At 47.7% G+C, this 18886-nt stretch overlaps 1 protein-coding gene across 1 annotated transcript in view; it reads left to right on the forward strand.

The window, feature by feature from the left end:
• Positions 1-18886, forward strand: part of DNAH8 (dynein axonemal heavy chain 8) — a 9979189-nt gene that overhangs the window by 4502143 nt on the left and 5458160 nt on the right. Inside the window, exon 35 of the mRNA XM_069236651.1 lies at positions 3444-3557. Within this exon, the coding sequence (XP_069092752.1) occupies positions 3444-3557 (114 nt within the window). The remainder of the gene's footprint in view (positions 1-3443; positions 3558-18886) is intronic.

Consider the following 18886-nt stretch of genomic DNA (forward strand, 5'->3'; position numbering starts at 1 on the left):
GCGCAAAACTGGACAAAGGATAGGGGAGTGACCACTCCCCTGACCTGCACCTTCCAGGGGAGGTGCCCAGAGCTCCTCCAGTGTGCCCCAGACCTCTGCCATCTTGGAAACAGAGGTGTTGCTGGCACACTGGACTGCTCTGAGTGGCCAGTGCCAGCAGGTGACGTCAGAGACTCCTTCTGATAGGCTCCTTCAGGTGTTGCTAGCCTATCCTCTCTCCTAGGTAGCCAAACCCTCTTTTCTGGCTATTTAGGGTCTCTGTCTCTGGGGAAACTTTAGATAACGAATGCAAGAGCTCATCCGAGTTCCTCTGCATCTCTCTCTTCACCTTCTGCCAAGGAATCGACTGCTGACCGCGCTGGAAGCCTGCAAACCTGCAACATAGTAGCAAAGACGACTACTGCAACTCTGTAACGCTGATCCTGCCGCCTTCTCGACTGTTTTCCTGGTGGTGCATGCTGTGGGGGTAGTCTGCCTCCTCTCTGCACTAGAAGCTCCGAAGAAATCTCCCGTGGGTCGACGGAATCTTCCCCCTGCAACCGCAGGCACCTAAAAGCTGCATCACCGGTCCCTTGGGTCTCCTCTCAGCACGACGAGCGAGGTCCCTCGAATCCAGAAACTCTGTCCAAGTGAACCCACAGTCCAGTGACTCTTCAGTCCAAGTTTGGTGGAGGTAAGTCCTTGCCTCACCTCGCTAGACTGCATTGCTGGGAACCGCGACTTTTGCAGCTACTCCGGCCCCTGTGCACTTCCGGTGGAAATCCTTTGTGCACAGCCAAGCCTGGGTCCACTGCACTCTAACCTGCATTGCACGACTTTCTAAGTTGGTCTCCGGCGACGTGGGACTCCTTTGTGCGACTTCGGGTGAGCACCATTTCACGCATCCTCGTAGTGCCTGTTTCTGGCACTTCTCCGGGTGCTACCTGCTGCTAAGAGGGCTCCTTGTCTTGCTCGATGTCCCCTCTCTCTCCTGGTCCAATATGCGACCTCCTGGTCCCTCCTGGGCCACAGCAGCGTCCAAAAACGTTAACCGCATGATTTGCAGCTAGCAAGGCTTGTTGCCGCTCTTTTGGCGGGAAAACACTTCTGCACGACTCTCCACGGCAAGAGGGATCCGTCCACCAAAGGGGAAGTCTCTAGCCCTTTTTGTTCCTGCAGAAACCTCAGCTTCTTCTGTCCAGTAGAAGCTTCTTTACACCCACAGCTGGCATTTCCTGGGCATCTGCCCATCTCCGACTTGCTTGTGACTTTTGGACTTGGTCCCCTTGTTCCACAGGTACCCAAGATTGGAAATCCATCGTTGTTGCATTGTTGGTTTGTGTCTTTCCTGCATTATTCCTCTAACAGAACTTCTTTGTCCTTAGGGGAACTTTAGTGCACTTTGCACTCACTTTTCAGGGTCTTGGGGAGGGTTATTTTTCTAACTCTCACTATTTTCTAATAGTCCCAGCGACCCTCTACAAGGTCACATAGGTTTGGGGTCCATTCGTGATTCGCATTCCACTTTTGGAGTATATGGTTTGTGTTGCCCCTATCCCTATGTGTCCCCATTGCATCCTATTGTAACTATACATTGTTTGCACTGTTTTCTAAGACTATACTGCATATTTTTGCTATTGTGTATATATATCTTGTGTATATTTCCTATCATCTCACTGAGGGTACACTCTAAGATACTTTGGCATATTGTCATAAAAATAAAGTACCTTTATTTTTAGTATAACTGTGTATTGTGTTTTCTTATGATATTATGCATATGACACTAAGTGGTACTGTAGTAGCTTCACACGTCTCCTAGTTCAGCCTAAGCTGCTCTGCTAAGCTACCATTATCTATCAGCCTAAGCTGCTAGACACCCTATACACTAATAAGGGATAACTGGGCCTGGTGCAAGGTGCAAGTACCCCTTGGTACTCACTACAAGCCAGTCCAGCCTCCTACACTGGCCAAGAAGCAGCCGACAGAAGGTTTGAGAGTCTACTCCTTCTGGACTAAGGCTGCTATCATTTCATTCCTGCAGGACATTTTGGACTGAGTCCACTACATAGACCCCTAAACTGCTTTGGTATCAATTCTAAGATGAGGAGTCTGCAGGTAGAAGTATCCATCAGAAGAACAAGTTACTTACCTTTGATATGTTTTTTCTGATGTATACTCTGTCTAACCACAGATTTCTCAGCACCCTTCTGCCCTCCGGTTCTGTGGAGTTGTCTCTTTTTAACAGCTTAAAAGGACTCAAATTAGAAATCAGCAAACTGGTACCAACAATTATTCACACTCCATGTTCGAGGATGTGAAAATAATAAACTGACATTACTGCGCAGGGTGGTTCTTATTGTCGCGCCGCACCACGCGGCACGAGCCAAGCATTCAGCTCGTGCCGCACAGCGCGTCTTTAGGACACGGCGCGCCCCGAGCCTTCTGTGCACCTCACGAGGCCCCAGATTTTGCTTGGGGCCTCGCTCTGCTTTTTCTTGCGTCCCTGGTACCCCCTGAGCCCTCCTTACCTGTTCTTTTTTCTTCTTTTCTTCTTTTCTTCTTTGGGGCATTTTATTGTACTTTCTTTATGTCTTTTCCCCCTTCCCATGTTACCTTTTTCTTCCCAGCATTCCTTGTTCCCTATTCTCTATGGTTCCTACTCTATTCTGTCCTATGTACTTTTCCCTATCTAAGATGGTGTCCTTTTACTTCCTGTTAGTCATTTCCTGTTTCTTGGTATTTAAGGGCTCTGTTTTCTTCCTTTCCTTGCGCTGCAACACTATCTGCTCTGATTGTGTCTTCGCTCCTGATTCTTTGCCTTCGGTTCTGAATCTTGTCAAATTTCGTGTTTACCTGCATTTTTGTTTCATTTTGATTCCTGGTTTTTGTTCTTGTTTCAGGAATCTACTGTTTGGAGGTTTTTTCCCCTTTTTAGGTTTTTTTTCCCTCTGGCGCTATTTCTAAAGGGCACGGTCTGTTCTTGGCGTTTCCATTGCCTACAGCACCGTGGCTACTAGAAAGAGTCGCCCCTTTCTGGGCCAAAGCCGAATCTTCAAGACCCACGCCACTCGATCTGCAGATTCCAGGCGTAAGCAGCACGTGAGTCGTGACACTTATATGCAGCTTTGCTCCATCATATTCAGAGGAATATGGAGCCAACAAAGATCTGCATGGCTCCAGCTAGTGGCACATGGGAACATTGCTGGGTACAAATTTCTGAATTCTGTCAGGCATCTGGAGAGTGTACTAAGGTGAGGAATCTGTGGTTAGATACAGTAACCACCAGAAAGAGCATTACCAAAGATAAGTAACTTGTTCTTATGTTTTAAACTTCTCTTCTTATGCCTATAAAAACCTCTGACATCTCTGGTACAATCTCTACACTATACAAACACTGACAAAAGGAAAAAAAATATTCTCAAAATTAAAATTGCATTAATTTGGGAATTGTGTTTGTTATCTAGGCTAGTGTTCAAGATGAGCTTGTCCAAGTGCAACCTAAATTCAAAGGAAACTTGCTTGATGCTGTAGCTCAATATCAGGAGGAAATGAGAACCTTTGCAAAGCAATATGAAGAGGTAAGTGTGTAGCTAACTTAATAGATAGCTGAGCTGAGTTTCCTAAATAGATTTATTTTATCTCCTTGAATGTAGAGAGAGTGGATATGATGTCACATATGATAGGCAATACTCCATCGGTCTCTGCACCCCAGACAACTGTTTTGCATGTTTTCTCCTGCGTTGTGATTTCAGATCATTATATGCTTTATTGTGGACTTACCCTCAAATCTGAGCAATTCAACATAGCCCAGTTGACATAAATATCAGCACAAAAACATGTTTTGAGGCAACTGCACTGCAAAAGCTACTTCTCTGTCATAAGATCTTTGTTGATATTGATGAATGCTGAACATTTCTGCCTCTCTGAGAAATCCCAGAACACCTTTTGAAAAGAAAACACTCTCCTTTGTAAAAGACACCTATTCAACGAACTAATCTTGTGGCTATATCCTTAAAGGTAATTTCCTTTAATTTAGGCTGTTTTAAAAACACAATAAAATAATCTACATACTCTGAGTAACGTATGAATTAATATTTCCCCTCTATCTAGTTTTTATAAAACATAAGAGAAATGATATGCCTTTATAGCATAAATATACCCAAGGCAAAGTGTAAGAAATAAAAAGTTGCTGTATCTTTAAGGCTAAATGCTTACCTAAGTATCCCTCAAGGCACATCTGTAGGAGGCTGGACTGGCTTGTAGTGAGTACCAAGGGGTACTTGCACCTTGTACCAGGCCCAGTTATCCCTTATTAGTGTATAGGGTGTCTAGCAGCTTAGGCTGATAGATAATGGTAGCTTAGCAAAGCAGCTCAGGCTGAACTAGGAGACGTGTGAAGCTACTACAGTACCACTTAGTGTCATATGCACAATATCATAAGAAAACACAATACACAGTTATACTAAAAATAAAGGTGCTTTATTTTTATGACAATATGCCAAAGTATCGTAGAGTGTACCCTCAGTGAGAGGATAGGAAATATACACAAGATATATATACACAATAGCAAAAATATGCAGTATAGTCTTAGAAAACAGTGCAAACAATGTATAGTTACAATAGGATGCAATGGGGAAACATAGGGATAGGGGCAACACAAACCATATACTCCAAAAGTGGAATGTGAACCACGAATGGACCCCAAACCTATGTGACCTTGTAGAGGGTCGCTGGGACTATCAGAAAATAGTGAGAGTTAGAAAAATAACCCTCCCCAAGACCCTGAAAAGTGAGTGCAAAGTGCAACAAAGTTCCCCTAAGGACAAAATAGTCGTGTTAGAGGGAAAATGCAAGGAAAACACAAATCAGCAATGCAACAACGATGGATTCCTGACTGAGGGTACCTGTGGAACAAGGGGACCAAGTCCAAAAGTCACAAGCAACTCGGAGATGGGCAGATGCCCAAGAAATGCCAGCGGTTGGTGCAAAGAAGCTCTTACTAGGCTGAAGAACTGTGAATACTGCAGGAACAACAAGGGCTAGAGACTTCCCCTTTGGAGGATGGATCCCCCACGCCTAGGAGAGTCGTGCAGAAGTGTTTTCCCGCCGGATGGACGCCAACAAGCCTTGCTACACGCAAATCGTGCGTTTAACGTTTTTGGACGCTGCTGGGGCCCAGGAGGGACCAGGAGGTCGCAAATTGGACCTGCAGAGAGAGGGGACGTCGAGCAAGACAAGGAGCCCTCAATGAAGCAGGTAGCACCCGGAGAAGTGCCAGAAACAGGCACTACGATGATGCGTGAAACGGTGCTCGCCGAAGTTGCACAAAGGAGTCCCACGTCGCCGGAGACCAACTTAGAAAGTCGTGCAATGCAGGTTAGAGTGCCGTGGACCCAGGCTTGGCTGTGCACGAAGGATTTCCGCCGGAAGTGCACAGGGGCCGGAGTAGCTTGCAAAGTCGCGGTTCCCAGCAATGCAGCCCAGCGAGGTGAGGCAAGGACTTACCTCCACCAAACTCGGGCTGAAGAGTCACTGGACTGTGGGAGTCACTTGGACGGTGTCGCTGGATTCGAGGGACCTCGCTCGTCGTGCTGAGAGGAGACCCAAGGGACCGGAGATGCAGCTTTTTCGTGCCTGCGGTTGCAGGGGGAAGATTCCGTCGACCCACGGGAGATTTCTTCGGAGCTTCTGGTGCAGAGAGGAGGCAGACTACCCCCACAGCATGCACAAGCAGGAAAACAGTCGAGAAGGCGGCAGGATCAGCGTTACAGAGTTGCAGTAGTCGTCTTTGCTACTATGTTGCAGGTTTGCAGGCTTCCAGCGCGGTCAGCGGTCGATTCCTTATCAGAAGGTGAAGAGGGAGATGCAGAGGAACTCGGCTGAGCTCATGCATTCGTTATCTAAAGTTTCCCCAGAGACAGAGACCCTAAATAGCCAGAAAAGAGGGTTTGGCTACCTAGGAGAGAGGAAAGGCTACTAACACCTGAAGGAGCCTATCACAAGGAGTCTCTGACGTCACCTGGTGGCACTGGCCACTCAGAGCAGTCCAGTGTGCCAGCAGCACCTCTGTTTCCAAGATGGCAGAGGTCTGGAGCACACTGGAGGAGCTCTGGACACCTCCCAGGGGAGGTGCAGGTCAGGGGAGTGGTCACTCCCCTTTCCTTTGTCCAGTTTCGCGCCAGAGCAGGGGCTAAGGGGTCCCTGAACCGGTGTAGACTGGCTTATGCAGAATTGGGCACCTCTGTGCCCAACAAAGCATTTCCAGAGGCTGGGGGAGGCTACTCCTCCCCTGCCTTCACACCATTTTCCAAAGGGAGAGGGTGTCACACCCTCTCTCAGAGGAAGTTCTTTGTTCTGCCATCCTGGGCCAGGCCTGGCTGGACCCCAGGAGGGCAGCTGCCTGTCTGAGGGGTTGGCAGCAGCAGCAGCTGCAGAGAAACCCCAGGAAGGGCAGTATGGCAGTACCAGGGTCTGTGCTACAGACCACTGGGATCATGGAATTGTACCAACAATGCCAGGATGGCATAGAGGGGGCAATTCCATGATCATAGACATGTTACATGGCCATATTCGGAGTTACCATGGTGAAGCTACATATAGGTAGTGACCTATATGTAGTGCACGCGTGTAATGGTGTCCCCGCACTCACAAAGTTCAGTGAATTGGCTCTGAACAATGTGGGGGCACCTTGGCTAGTGCCAGGGTGCCCTCACACTAAGTAACTTTGCACCTAACCTTTACCAGGTAAAGGTTAGACATATAGGTGACTTATAAGTTACTTAAGTGCAGTGTAAAATGGCTGTGAAATAACGTGGACGTTATTTCACTCAGGCTGCAGTGGCAGGCCTGTGTAAGATTTGTCAGAGCTCCCTATGGGTGGCAAAAGAAATGCTGCAGCCCATAGGGATCTCCTAGAACCCCAATACCCTGGGTACCTCAGTACCATATACTAGGGAATTATAAGGGTGTTCCAGTAAGCCAATGTAAATTGGTAAAAATGGTCACTAGCCTGTCAGTGACAATTTGGAAAGAAATGAGAGAGCATAACCACTGAGGTTCTGATTAGCAGAGCCTCAGTGAGACAGTTAGTCACTACACAGGTAACACATTCAGGCACACTTATGAGCACTAGGGCCCTGGGTTACCAGGGTCCCAGTGACACATACAACTAAAACAACATATATACAGTGAAAAATGGGGGTAACATGCCAGGCAAGATGGTACTTTCCTACACAACCCCCCCCCAAACGAAGGACAATAAGACTAGCCATTACCTGATGAGTCTTCATTGTCTAAGTGGAAATATCTGGAGAGTCCATCTGCATTGGAGTGGCTACTCCCAGGTCTATGTTCCACTGTATAGTCCATTCCCTGTAGGGATATGGACCACCTCAACAATTTAGGATTTTCACCTTTCATTTGTTTTAGCCAAAGTAGAGGTTTGTGGTCTGTCTGAACAATGAAGTGAGTGCCAAACAGGTATGGCCTCAACTTCTTCAGAGCCCAGACCACAGCAAAGGCCTCCCTCTCAATGGCAGACCAACGCTTTTCTCTAGGGGTCAACCTTCTACTAATAAAAGCAACAGGTTGATCCTGGCCCTCAGAATTAAGTTGTGATAGGACTGCCCCTACTCCTAATTCAGATGCATCAGTTTGGACATAGAATTTTTTAGAGTAACAAGGGCTTTTCAGGACAGGTGCAGAGCACATTGCCTGCTTCAGCTCCTCAAAAGCTTTCTGACAGTTTGCTGTCCATAATACCTTTTTAGGCATTTTCTTGGATGTGAGGTCATTAAGAGGGGCTGCAATGGAGCCATAGTTCTTAATGAACCTCCTGTAATACCCAGTGAGGCCTAGGAAGGCTCTCACCTGAGTCTGAGTGGTAGGGGGAACCCAATCAATAATAGTTTGGATTTTCCCCTGAAGTGGTGCAATCTGTTCCCCACCAACAAGGTGTCCCAGATAAACCACCTTACCCTGCCCTATCTGGCACTTTGAAGCCTTGATAGTGAGGCCTGCCTTTTGCAGGGCCTCCAAAACTTTCCAAAGGTGGACCAGGTGATCATCCCAGCTGGAGCTAAAGACAGCTATATCGTCCAAATATGCTGCACTGAAAGCTTCCAGCCCTTGCAGGACTGTGTTCACCAACCTCTGAAAAGTGGCAGGTGCATTTTTCAAACCAAAAGGCATTACAGTAAACTGGTAATGTCCTCCAATGGTAGAAAATGCAGTCTTAGGTTTAGCATCTTCTGACATTTTGATCTGCCAATACCCTGCAGTCAAATCAAAAGTGCTTAGATACTTGGCAGATGCCAGTGTATCTATTAGCTCATCTGCCCTGGGTATAGGGTGAGCATCTGTTTAGGTTACCAAGTTGAGACCTCTATAGTCTACACAAAACCTCATTTCCTTCTTTCCATCTTTAGAATTGGGTTTTGGTACCAGTACCACAGGAGAAGCCCATGGACTGTCAGAGTGCTCAACCACTCCTAGTTCCAACATTTTCTGCACCTCTTGCTTTATGCAGTTCCTGACATGGTCAGGTTGCCTATAGATCTTACTTTTGACAGGTAAACTGTCTCCAGTATCTATAGTGTGCTCACACCAAGAAGTGGTGCCTGGCACAATGGAGAAGAGTTCTGAAAATTGTCCTAGGAGATTTATGCAATTATCTTTCTGCTCAGCAGTAAGACAATCAGCCAAAACTACACCTTCCACAAGAGCATCTTGTTCTGTGGAAGAGAAGAGATCAGGTAGAGGATCACTGTCTTCTTCCTGTCCCTCATCAGTTGCCATGAGCAGGGTGAGATCAGCCCTGTCATAGTAGGGTTTCAGGCGGTTGACATGGAGCACCCTAAGGGGACTCCTGGCAGTGCCTAAGTCAACCAAGTAGGTGACTTCACCCTTCTTTTCAACAATTGTGTGTGGTCCACTCCATTTATCTTGGAGTGCTCTTGGGGCCACAGGCTCCAAGACCCACACTTTCTGCCCTGGTTGGTACTGAACCAAAACAGCCTTCTGATCATGCCATTGCTTCTGGAGCTCTTGGCTGGCCTGAAGGTTTTTACTGGCCTTTTTCATGTACTCAGCCATCCTTGATCTGAGGCCAAGTACATAATCCACAATATCCTGCTTAGGAGCTTTTAAAGGTTGTTCCCAACCCTCCTTTACAAGTGTGAGTGGACCCCTAACAGGGTGTCCAAAAAGAAGTTCAAAGGGGCTGAAGCCCACTCCTTTCTGGGGTACCTCCCTGTAGGCAAAAAGGAGGCATGGTAGAAGGATATCCCATCTCCTGCTGAGTTTTTCAGGGAGTCCCATAATCATGCCTTTGAGAGTTTTGTTAAATCTCTCCACCAGTCCATTTGTTTGTGGATGATAGGGTGTTGTGAACTTGTAAGTTACACCACACTCCTTCCACATGGCCTTTAAGTATGCAGACATGAAATTGCTTCCTCTGTCTGATACTACTTCCTTTGGGAAGCCCACCCTGGAAAATATTCCCAGGAGGGCCTTTGCCACTGCAGGAGCTGTAGTGGTCCTTAAAGGAATAGCTTCAGGATATCTTGTGGCATGGTCCACTACCACCAAGATAAACCTATTGCCTGAAGCAGTAGGAGGGTCAAGGGGGCCAACTATGTCAACCCCTACCCTTTCAAAGGGAACCCCAACCACAGGCAGTGGGATAAGGGGTGCCTTTGGAGTGCCACCTGTCTTGCCACTGGCTTGACAGGTTTCACAGGACTTACAAAATTATTTTGTGTCCTCAGACATCCTAGGCCAATGAAACAGTGGTACCAATCTGTCCCAAGTTTTCATTTGACCCAGGTGCCCAGCTAAGGGAATGTCATGTGCCAGTGTTAGGAGGAACTTTCTGTACTCCTGAGGGATCACTAATCTCCTGGCAGCTCCAGGTTTAGGATCCCTATGCTCAGTGTACAAGAGGTTGTCCTCCCAGTAAACTCTGTGTGAGTCACTGACATCCCCATTAGCCTGTTTGACAGCTTGCTGTCTGAGACCCTCTAATGTGGGACAGGTTTGCTGTGCCACACTCAGCTCCTCTCTGGCAGGCCCCCCTTCACCCAAAAGCTCAGCAGTGTCTGCTTCCAGCTCCTCTGGTGTAGGTTCTGCACAGGGAGGGAATTCTTCTTCCTCAGAAGTAGAATCCACTGTAGAGGGAGGGATAGTAGGAAGTGGTTTGCTTCTACTAGCCCTAGCTTTAGGGAGCACTTGGTCCATTGTTCCAGGATCCAAGCTTCCCTGTCCTTTTTGCTTTTTGGCCTGAGCCCTTGTCAAAGCAAAAATATGCCCTGGGATGCCCAGCATTGCTGCATGGGCCTCCAACTCCACATCTGACCAAGCTGATGTCTCCAAATCGTTCCCTAATAGACAGTCTACAGGTAAATCTGAAGCTACCACAACTTTCTTTGGACCAGATACCCCCCCCCAGTTGAGATTTACAACAGCCATGGGGTGGCTTTGTGTTATGTTGTGAGCATCGGTTACTTGGTACTGGTGTCCAAGTATGTGTTGTTCAGGGTGCACCAGTTTCTCAATCACCATTGTGACACTGGCACCTGTGTCCCTGTAGGCCTGGACCTCAACACCATTTATTAGGGTTAGTTGCTTGTACTTCTCCAAGTTATGGGGGCAAGCAACCAAAGTGGCTAAGTCAATAGCCCCTTCAGAGACTAAAGTAGCCTCTGTGGTCTCCCTAATCAGACCAACCCCAACTAAATTACCAAAAGTGAGCCCAGCTACTCCCTTGGATTGGCTATTAGTAGGTTTGCTCCCACCACCACTGCTATTAGTAGGGACACTAGGTTTAGCAGTAGGGGTTGTAGTGGTAGGAGCTGTGGTGCCTTTCTTTGGACAACTGGGATCTGTTGTCCAATGGCCTTTTATTTTACATAAATAGCACCATGGTTTCTTTTCCTTGTTCTGATTAAAGGAGGATTTGGGCCCACCACCCCCACCAGAGTGTTTTTGTGGGCCTGATGAAGACTCATTTTTAGATTTGTCCCCATCCTTGTCAGAAGACTTACCATCCTTCTTTTTGTTGCCATCTTTGTCACCCCCTGTATGAACTTTTCTGTTCACTCTTGTTCTGACCCATTTGTCTGCCTTCTTTCCCAATTCTTGGGGAGAGGTCAGATCAGAGTCCACCAAGTACTGGTGCAACAAATCAGACACACAATTATTAAGAATATGCTCTCTCAGGATTAAGTTATACAGGCTGTCATAATCAGTAACTTTACTGCCATGTAACCACCCCTCCAAGGCCTTCACTGCCTGGTCAATGAAATCAACCCAGTCTTGTGAAGACTCCTTTTTGGTATCTCTGAACTTTATCCTGTACTGTTCAGTGGTTAAGCCATAACCATCCAGGAGTGCATTCTTAAGAACTTGGAAATTGTTAGCATCATTTTCTTTTACAGTAAGGAGCCTATCCCTACCTTTTCCAGTAAATGATAGCCATAGGATAGCAGCCCACTGCTTTTGAGGGACATCCTGTACAGCACAGGCCCTCTCAAGTGCAGCAAACCACTTGTTAATGTCATCCCCCTCCTTGTAAGGGGGAACTATCTTATGCAGATTCCTGGAATCATGCTCTTTTGCAGGATGACTATGGGGAATACTGCTGCTGCCACCATGGGTATCTAAACCCATCTTCTGTCTTTCCCTCTCTATTTCTAAAGACTGTCTATCCAAATCCAGCTGTTGCTTCTTGAGCTTCAGTCTGGTTTGCTCCACTCTCAATCTATTGAGCTCCCTTTCTAACAATCTGTCATCAGGGTGGGTGGGAGGGACATTTCTAGATACAGAGGTATGATGGGAATTGTAGGAGGCTGGACTGGCTTGTAGTGAGTACCAAGGGGTACTTGCACCTTGCACCAGGCCCAGGTATCCCTTATTAGTGTATAGGGTGTCTAGCAGCTTAGGCTGATAGATAATGGTAGCTTAGCAGAGCAGCTTAGGCTGAACTAGGAGACGTGTGAAGCTACTACAGTACCACTTAGTGTCATATGCACAATATCATAAGAAAACACAATACACAGTTATACTAAAAATAAAGGTACTTTATTTTTATGACAATATGCCAAAGTATCTTAGAGTGTACCCTCAGTGAGAGGATAGGAAATATACACAAGATATATATACACAATAGCAAAAATATGCAGTATAGTCTTAGAAAACAGTGCAAACAATGTATAGTTACAATAGGATGCAATGGGGCAACATAGGGATAGGGGCAACACAAACCATATACTCCAGAAGTGGAATGCGAACCACGAATGGACCCCAAACCTATGTGACCTTGTAGAGGGTCGCTGGGACTATTAGAAAATATTGAGAGTTAGCAAAATAACCCACCCCAAGACCCTGAAAAGTGAGTGCAAAGTGCACCAAAGTTCCCCTAAGGACAAAATAGTCGTGTTAGAGGGAGAATGCAAGGAAAACACAAATCAGCAATGCAACAACGATGGATTCCTGACTGAGGGTACCTGTGGAACAAGGGGACCAAGTCCAAAAGTCACAAGCAGCTCGGAGATGGGCAGATGCCCAAGAAATGCCAGCGGTTGGTGCAAAGAAGCTCTTACTAGGCTGAAGAACTGTGAGTACTGCAGGAACGACAAGGGCTAGAGACTTCCCCTTTGGAGGATGGATCCCTCACGCCTCGGAGAGTCGTGCAGAAGTGTTTTCCTGCCGGATGGACGCCAACAAGCCTTGCTACACGCAAATCGTGCGTTTGGCGTTTTTGGATGCTGCTGGGGCCCAGGAGGGACCAGGAGGTCGCAAATTGGACCTGCAGAGAGAGGGGACGTCGAGCAAGACAAAGAGCCCTCACTGAAGCAGGTAGCACCCGGAGAAGTGCCAGAAACAGGCACTACGAGGATGCGTGAAACGGTGCTCGCCGAAGTTGCACAAAGGAGTCCCACGTCGCCGGAGACCAACTTAGAAAGTCGTGCAATGCAGGTTAGAGTGCCGTGGACCCAGGCTTGGCTGTGCACACAGGATTTCCGCCGGAAGTGCACAGGGGCCGGAGAAGCTTGCAAAGTCGCGGTTCCCAGCAATGCAGCCCAGCGAGGTGAGGCAAGGACTTACCTCCACCAAACTTGGGCTGAAGAGTCACTGGACTGTGGGGGTCACTTGGACGGTGTCGCTGGATTCGAGGGACCTCGCTCGTCGTGCTGAGAGGAGACCCAAGGGACCGGAGATGCAGCTTTTTGGTGCCTGCGGTTGCAGGGGGAAGATTCCGTCGACCCACGGGAGATTTCTTCGGAGCTTCTGGTGCAGAGAGGAGGCAGACTACCCCCACAGCATGCACAAGCAGGAAAACAGTCGAGAAGGCGGCAGGATCAGCGTTACAGAGTTGCAGTAGTCGTCTTTGCTACTATGTTGCAGGTTTGCAGGCTTCCAGCGCGGTCAGCGGTCGATTCCTTATCAGAAGGTGAAGAGGGAGATGCAGAGGAACTCGGCTGAGCTCATGCATTCGTTATCTAAAGTTTCCCCAGAGACAGAGACCCTAAATAGCCAGAAAAGAGGGTTTGGCTACCTAGGAGAGAGGAAAGGCTACTAACACCTGAAGGAGCCTATCACAAGGAGTCTCTGACGTCACCTGGTGGCACTGGCCACTCAGAGCAGTCCAGTGTGCCAGCAGCACCTCTGTTTCCAAGATGGCAGAGGTCTGGAGCACACTGGAGGAGCTCTGGACACCTCCCAGGGGAGGTGCAGGTCAGGGGAGTGGTCACTCCCCTTTCCTTTGTCCAGTTTCGCGCCAGAGCAGGGGCTAAGGGGTCCCTGAACCGGTGTAGACTGGCTTATGCAGAATTGGGCACCTCTGTGCCCAACAAAGCATTTCCAGAGGCTGGGGGAGGCTACTCCTCCCCTGCCTTCACACCATTTTCCAAAGGGAGAGGGTGTCACACCCTCTCTCAGAGGAAGTTCTTTGTTCTGCCATCCTGGGCCAGGCCTGGCTGGACCCCAGGAGGGCAGCTGCCTGTCTGAGGGGTTGGCAGCAGCAGCAGCTGCAGAGAAACCCCAGGAAGGGCAGTATGGCAGTACCAGGGTCTGTGCTACAGACCACTGGGATCATGGAATTGTACCAACAATGCCAGGATGGCATAGAGGGGGCAATTCCATGATCATAGACATGTTACATGGCCATATTCGGAGTTACCATGGTGAAGCTACATATAGGTAGTGACCTATATGTAGTGCACGCGTGTAATGGTGTCCCCGCACTCACAAAGTTCAGTGAATTGGCTCTGAACAATGTGGGGGCACCTTGGCTAGTGCCAGGGTGCCCTCACACTAAGTAACTTTGCACCTAACCTTTACCAGGTAAAGGTTAGACATATAGGTGACTTATAAGTTACTTAAGTGCAGTGTAAAATGGCTGTGAAATAACGTGGACGTTATTTCACTCAGGCTGCAGTGGCAGGCCTGTGTAAGATTTGTCAGAGCTCCCTATGGGTGGCAAAAGAAATGCTGCAGCCCATAGGGATCTCCTGGAACCCCAATACCCTGGGTACCTCAGTACCATATACTAGGGAATTATAAGGGTGTTCCAGTAAGCCAATGTAAATTGGTAAAAATGGTCACTAGCCTGTCAGTGACAATTTGGAAAGAAATGAGAGAGCATAACCACTGAGGTTCTGATTAGCAGAGCCTCAGTGAGACAGTTAGTCACTACACAGGTAACACATTCAGGCACACTTATGAGCACTGGGGCCCTGGGTTACCAGGGTCCCAGTGACACATACAACTAAAACAACATATATACAGTGAAAAATGGGGGTAACATGCCAGGCAAGATGGTACTTTCCTACACAACCCCCCCCCAAACGAAGGACAATAAGACTAGCCATTACCTGATGAGTCTTCATTGTCTAAGTGGAAATATCTGGAGAGTCCATCTGCATTGGAGTGGCTACTCCCAGGTCTATGTTCCACTGTATAGTCCATTCCCTGTAGGGATATGGACCACCTCAACAATTTAGGATTTTCACCTTTCATTTGTTTTAGCCAAAGTAGAGGTTTGTGGTCTGTCTGAACAATGAAGTGAGTGCCAAACAGGTATGGCCTCAACTTCTTCAGAGCCCAGACCACAGCAAAGGCCTCCCTCTCAATGGCAGACCAACGCTTTTCTCTAGGGGTCAACCTTCTACTAATAAAAGCAACAGGTTGATCCTGGCCCTCAGAATTAAGTTGTGATAGGACTGCCCCTACTCCTAATTCAGATGCATCAGTTTGGACATAGAATTTTTTAGAGTAACAAGGGCTTTTCAGGACAGGTGCAGAGCACATGGCCTGCTTCAGCTCCTCAAAAGCTTTCTGACAGTTTGCTGTCCATAATACCTTTTTAGGCATTTTCTTGGATGTGAGGTCATTAAGAGGGGCTGCAATGGAGCCATAGTTCTTAATGAACCTCCTGTAATACCCAGTGAGGCCTAGGAAGGCTCTCAACTGAGTCTGAGTGGTAGGGGGAACCCAATCAATAATAGTTTGGATTTTCCCCTGAAGTGGTGCAATCTGTTCCCCACCAACAAGGTGTCCCAGATAAACCACCTTACCCTGCCCTATCTGGCACTTTGAAGCCTTGATAGTGAGGCCTGCCTTTTGCAGGGCCTCCAAAACTTTCCAAAGGTGGACCAGGTGATCATCCCAGCTGGAGCTAAAGACAGCTATATCGTCCAAATATGCTGCACTGAAAGCTTCCAGCCCTTGCAGGACTGTGTTCACCAACCTCTGAAAAGTGGCAGGTGCATTTTTCAAACCAAAAGGCATTACAGTAAACTGGTAATGTCCTCCAATGGTAGAAAATGCAGTCTTAGGTTTAGCATCTTCTGACGTTTTGATCTGCCAATACCCTGCAGTCAAATCAAAAGTGCTTAGATACTTGGCAGATGCCAGTGTATCTATTAGCTCATCTGCCCTGGGTATAGGGTGAGCATCTGTTTTGGTTACCAAGTTGAGACCTCTATAGTCTACACAAAACCTCATTTCCTTCTTTCCATCTTTAGAATTGGGTTTTGGTACCAGTACCACAGGAGAAGCCCATGGACTGTCAGAGTGCTCAACCACTCCTAGTTCCAACATTTTCTGCACCTCTTGCTTTATGCAGTCCCTGACATGGTCAGGTTGCCTATAGATCTTACTTTTGACAGGTAAACTGTCTCCAGTATCTATAGTGTGCTCACACCAAGAAGTGGTGCCTGGCACAATGGAGAAGAGTTCTGAAAATTGTCCTAGGAGATTTATGCAATTATCTTTCTGCTCAGCAGTAAGACAATCAGCCAAAACTACACCTTCCACAAGAGCATCTTGTTCTGTGGAAGAGAAGAGATCAGGTAGAGGATCACTGTCTTCTTCCTGTCCCTCATCAGTTGCCATGAGCAGGGTGAGATCAGCCCTGTCATAGTAGGGTTTCAGGCGGTTGACATGGAGCACCCTAAGGGGACTCCTGGCAGTGCCTAAGTCAACCAAGTAGGTGACTTCACCCTTCTTTTCAACAATTGTGTGTGGTCCACTCCATTTATCTTGGAGTGCTCTTGGGGCCACAGGCTCCAAGACCCACACTTTCTGCCCTGGTTGGTACTGAACCAAAACAGCCTTCTGATCATGCCATTGCTTCTGGAGCTCTTGGCTGGCCTGAAGGTTTTTACTGGCCTTTTTCATGTACTCAGCCATCCTTGATCTGAGGCCAAGTACATAATCCACAATATCCTGCTTAGGAGCTTTTAAAGGTTGTTCCCAACCCTCCTTTACAAGTGTGAGTGGACCCCTAACAGGGTGTCCAAAAAGAAGTTCAAAGGGGCTGAAGCCCACTCCTTTCTGGGGTACCTCCCTGTAGGCAAAAAGGAGGCATGGTAGAAGGATATCCCATCTCCTGCTGAGTTTTTCAGGGAGTCCCATAATCATGCCTTTGAGAGTTTTATTAAATCTCTCCACCAGTCCATTTGTTTGTGGATGATAGGGTGTTGTGAACTTGTAAGTTACACCACACTCCTTCCACATGGCCTTTAAGTATGCAGACATGAAATTGCTTCCTCTGTCTGATACTACTTCCTTTGGGAAGCCCACCCTGGAAAATATTCCCAGGAGGGCCTTTGCCACTGCAGGAGCTGTAGTGGTCCTTAAAGGAATAGCTTCAGGATATCTTGTGGCATGGTCCACTACCACCAAGATAAACCTATTGCCTGAAGCAGTAGGAGGGTCAAGGGGGCCAACTATGTCAACCCCTACCCTTTCAAAGGGAACCCCAACCACAGGCAGTGGGATAAGGGGTGCCTTTGGAGTGCCACCTGTCTTGCCACTGGCTTGACAGGTTTCACAGGACTTACAAAATTCTTTTGTGTCCTCAGACATCCTAGGCCAATGAAACAGTGGTACCAATCTGTCCCAAGTTTTCATTTGACCCAGGTGCCCAGCTAAGGGAATGTCATGTGCCAGTGTTAGGAGGAACTTTCTGTACTCCTGAGGGATCACTAATCTCCTGGCAGCTCCAGGTTTAGGATCCCTATGCTCAGTGTACAAGAGGTTGTCCTCCCAGTAAACTCTGTGTGAGTCACTGACATCCCCATTAGCCTGTTTGACAGCTTGCTGTCTGAGACCCTCTAATGTGGGACAGGTTTGCTGTGCCACACTCAGCTCCTCTCTGGCAGGCCCCCCTTCACCCAAAAGCTCAGCAGTGTCTGCTTCCAGCTCCTCTGGTGTAGGTTCTGCACAGGGAGGGAATTCTTCTTCCTCAGAAGTAGAATCCACTGTAGAGGGAGGGATAGTAGGAAGTGGTTTGCTTCTACTAGCCCTAGCTTTAGGGAGCACTTGGTCCATTGTTCCAGGATCCAAGCTTCCCTGTCCTTTTTGCTTTTTGGCCTGAGCCCTTGTCAAAGCAAAAATATGCCCTGGGATGCCCAGCATTGCAGCATGGGCCTCCAACTCCACATCTGACCAAGCTGATGTCTCCAAATCGTTCCCTAATAGACAGTCTACAGGTAAATCTGAAGCTACCACAACTTTCTTTGGACCAGATACCCCCCCCCCAGTTGAGATTTACAACAGCCATGGGGTGGCTTTGTGTTATGTTGTGAGCATCGGTTACTTGGTACTGGTGTCCAAGTATGTGTTGTTCAGGGTGCACCAGTTTCTCAATCACCATTGTGACACTGGCACCTGTGTCCCTGTAGGCCTGGACCTCAACACCATTTATTAGGGTTAGTTGCTTGTACTTCTCCAAGTTATGGGGGCAAGCAACCAAAGTGGCTAAGTCAATAGCCCCTTCAGAGACTAAAGTAGCCTCTGTGGTCTCCCTAATCAGACCAACCCCAACTAAATTACCAAAAGTGAGCCCAGCTACTCCCTTGGATTGGCTATTAGTAGGTTTGCTCCCACCACCACTGCTATTAGTAGGGACACTAGGTTTAGCAGTAGGGGTTGTAGTGGTAGGAGCTGTGGTGCCTTTCTTTGGACAACTGGGATCTGTTGTCCAATGGCCTTTTATTTTACATAAATAGCACCATGGTTTCTTTTCCTTGTTCTGATTAAAGGAGGATTTGGGCCCACCACCCCCACCAGAGTGTTTTTGTGGGCCTGATGAAGACTCATTTTTAGATTTGTCCCCATCCTTGTCAGAAGACTTACCATCCTTCTTTTTGTTGCCATCTTTGTCACCCCCTGTATGAACTTTTCTGTTCACTCTTGTTCTGACCCATTTGTCTGCCTTCTTTCCCAATTCTTGGGGAGAGGTCAGATCAGAGTCCACCAAGTACTGGTGCAACAAATCAGACACACAATTATTAAGAATATGCTCTCTCAGGATTAAGTTATACAGGCTGTCATAATCAGTAACTTTACTGCCATGTAACCACCCCTCCAAGGCCTTCACTGCCTGGTCAATGAAATCAAC

Source organism: Pleurodeles waltl, chromosome 5, assembly GCF_031143425.1.
Source record: "Pleurodeles waltl isolate 20211129_DDA chromosome 5, aPleWal1.hap1.20221129, whole genome shotgun sequence".
NCBI lineage: Eukaryota > Metazoa > Chordata > Amphibia > Caudata > Salamandridae > Pleurodeles > Pleurodeles waltl.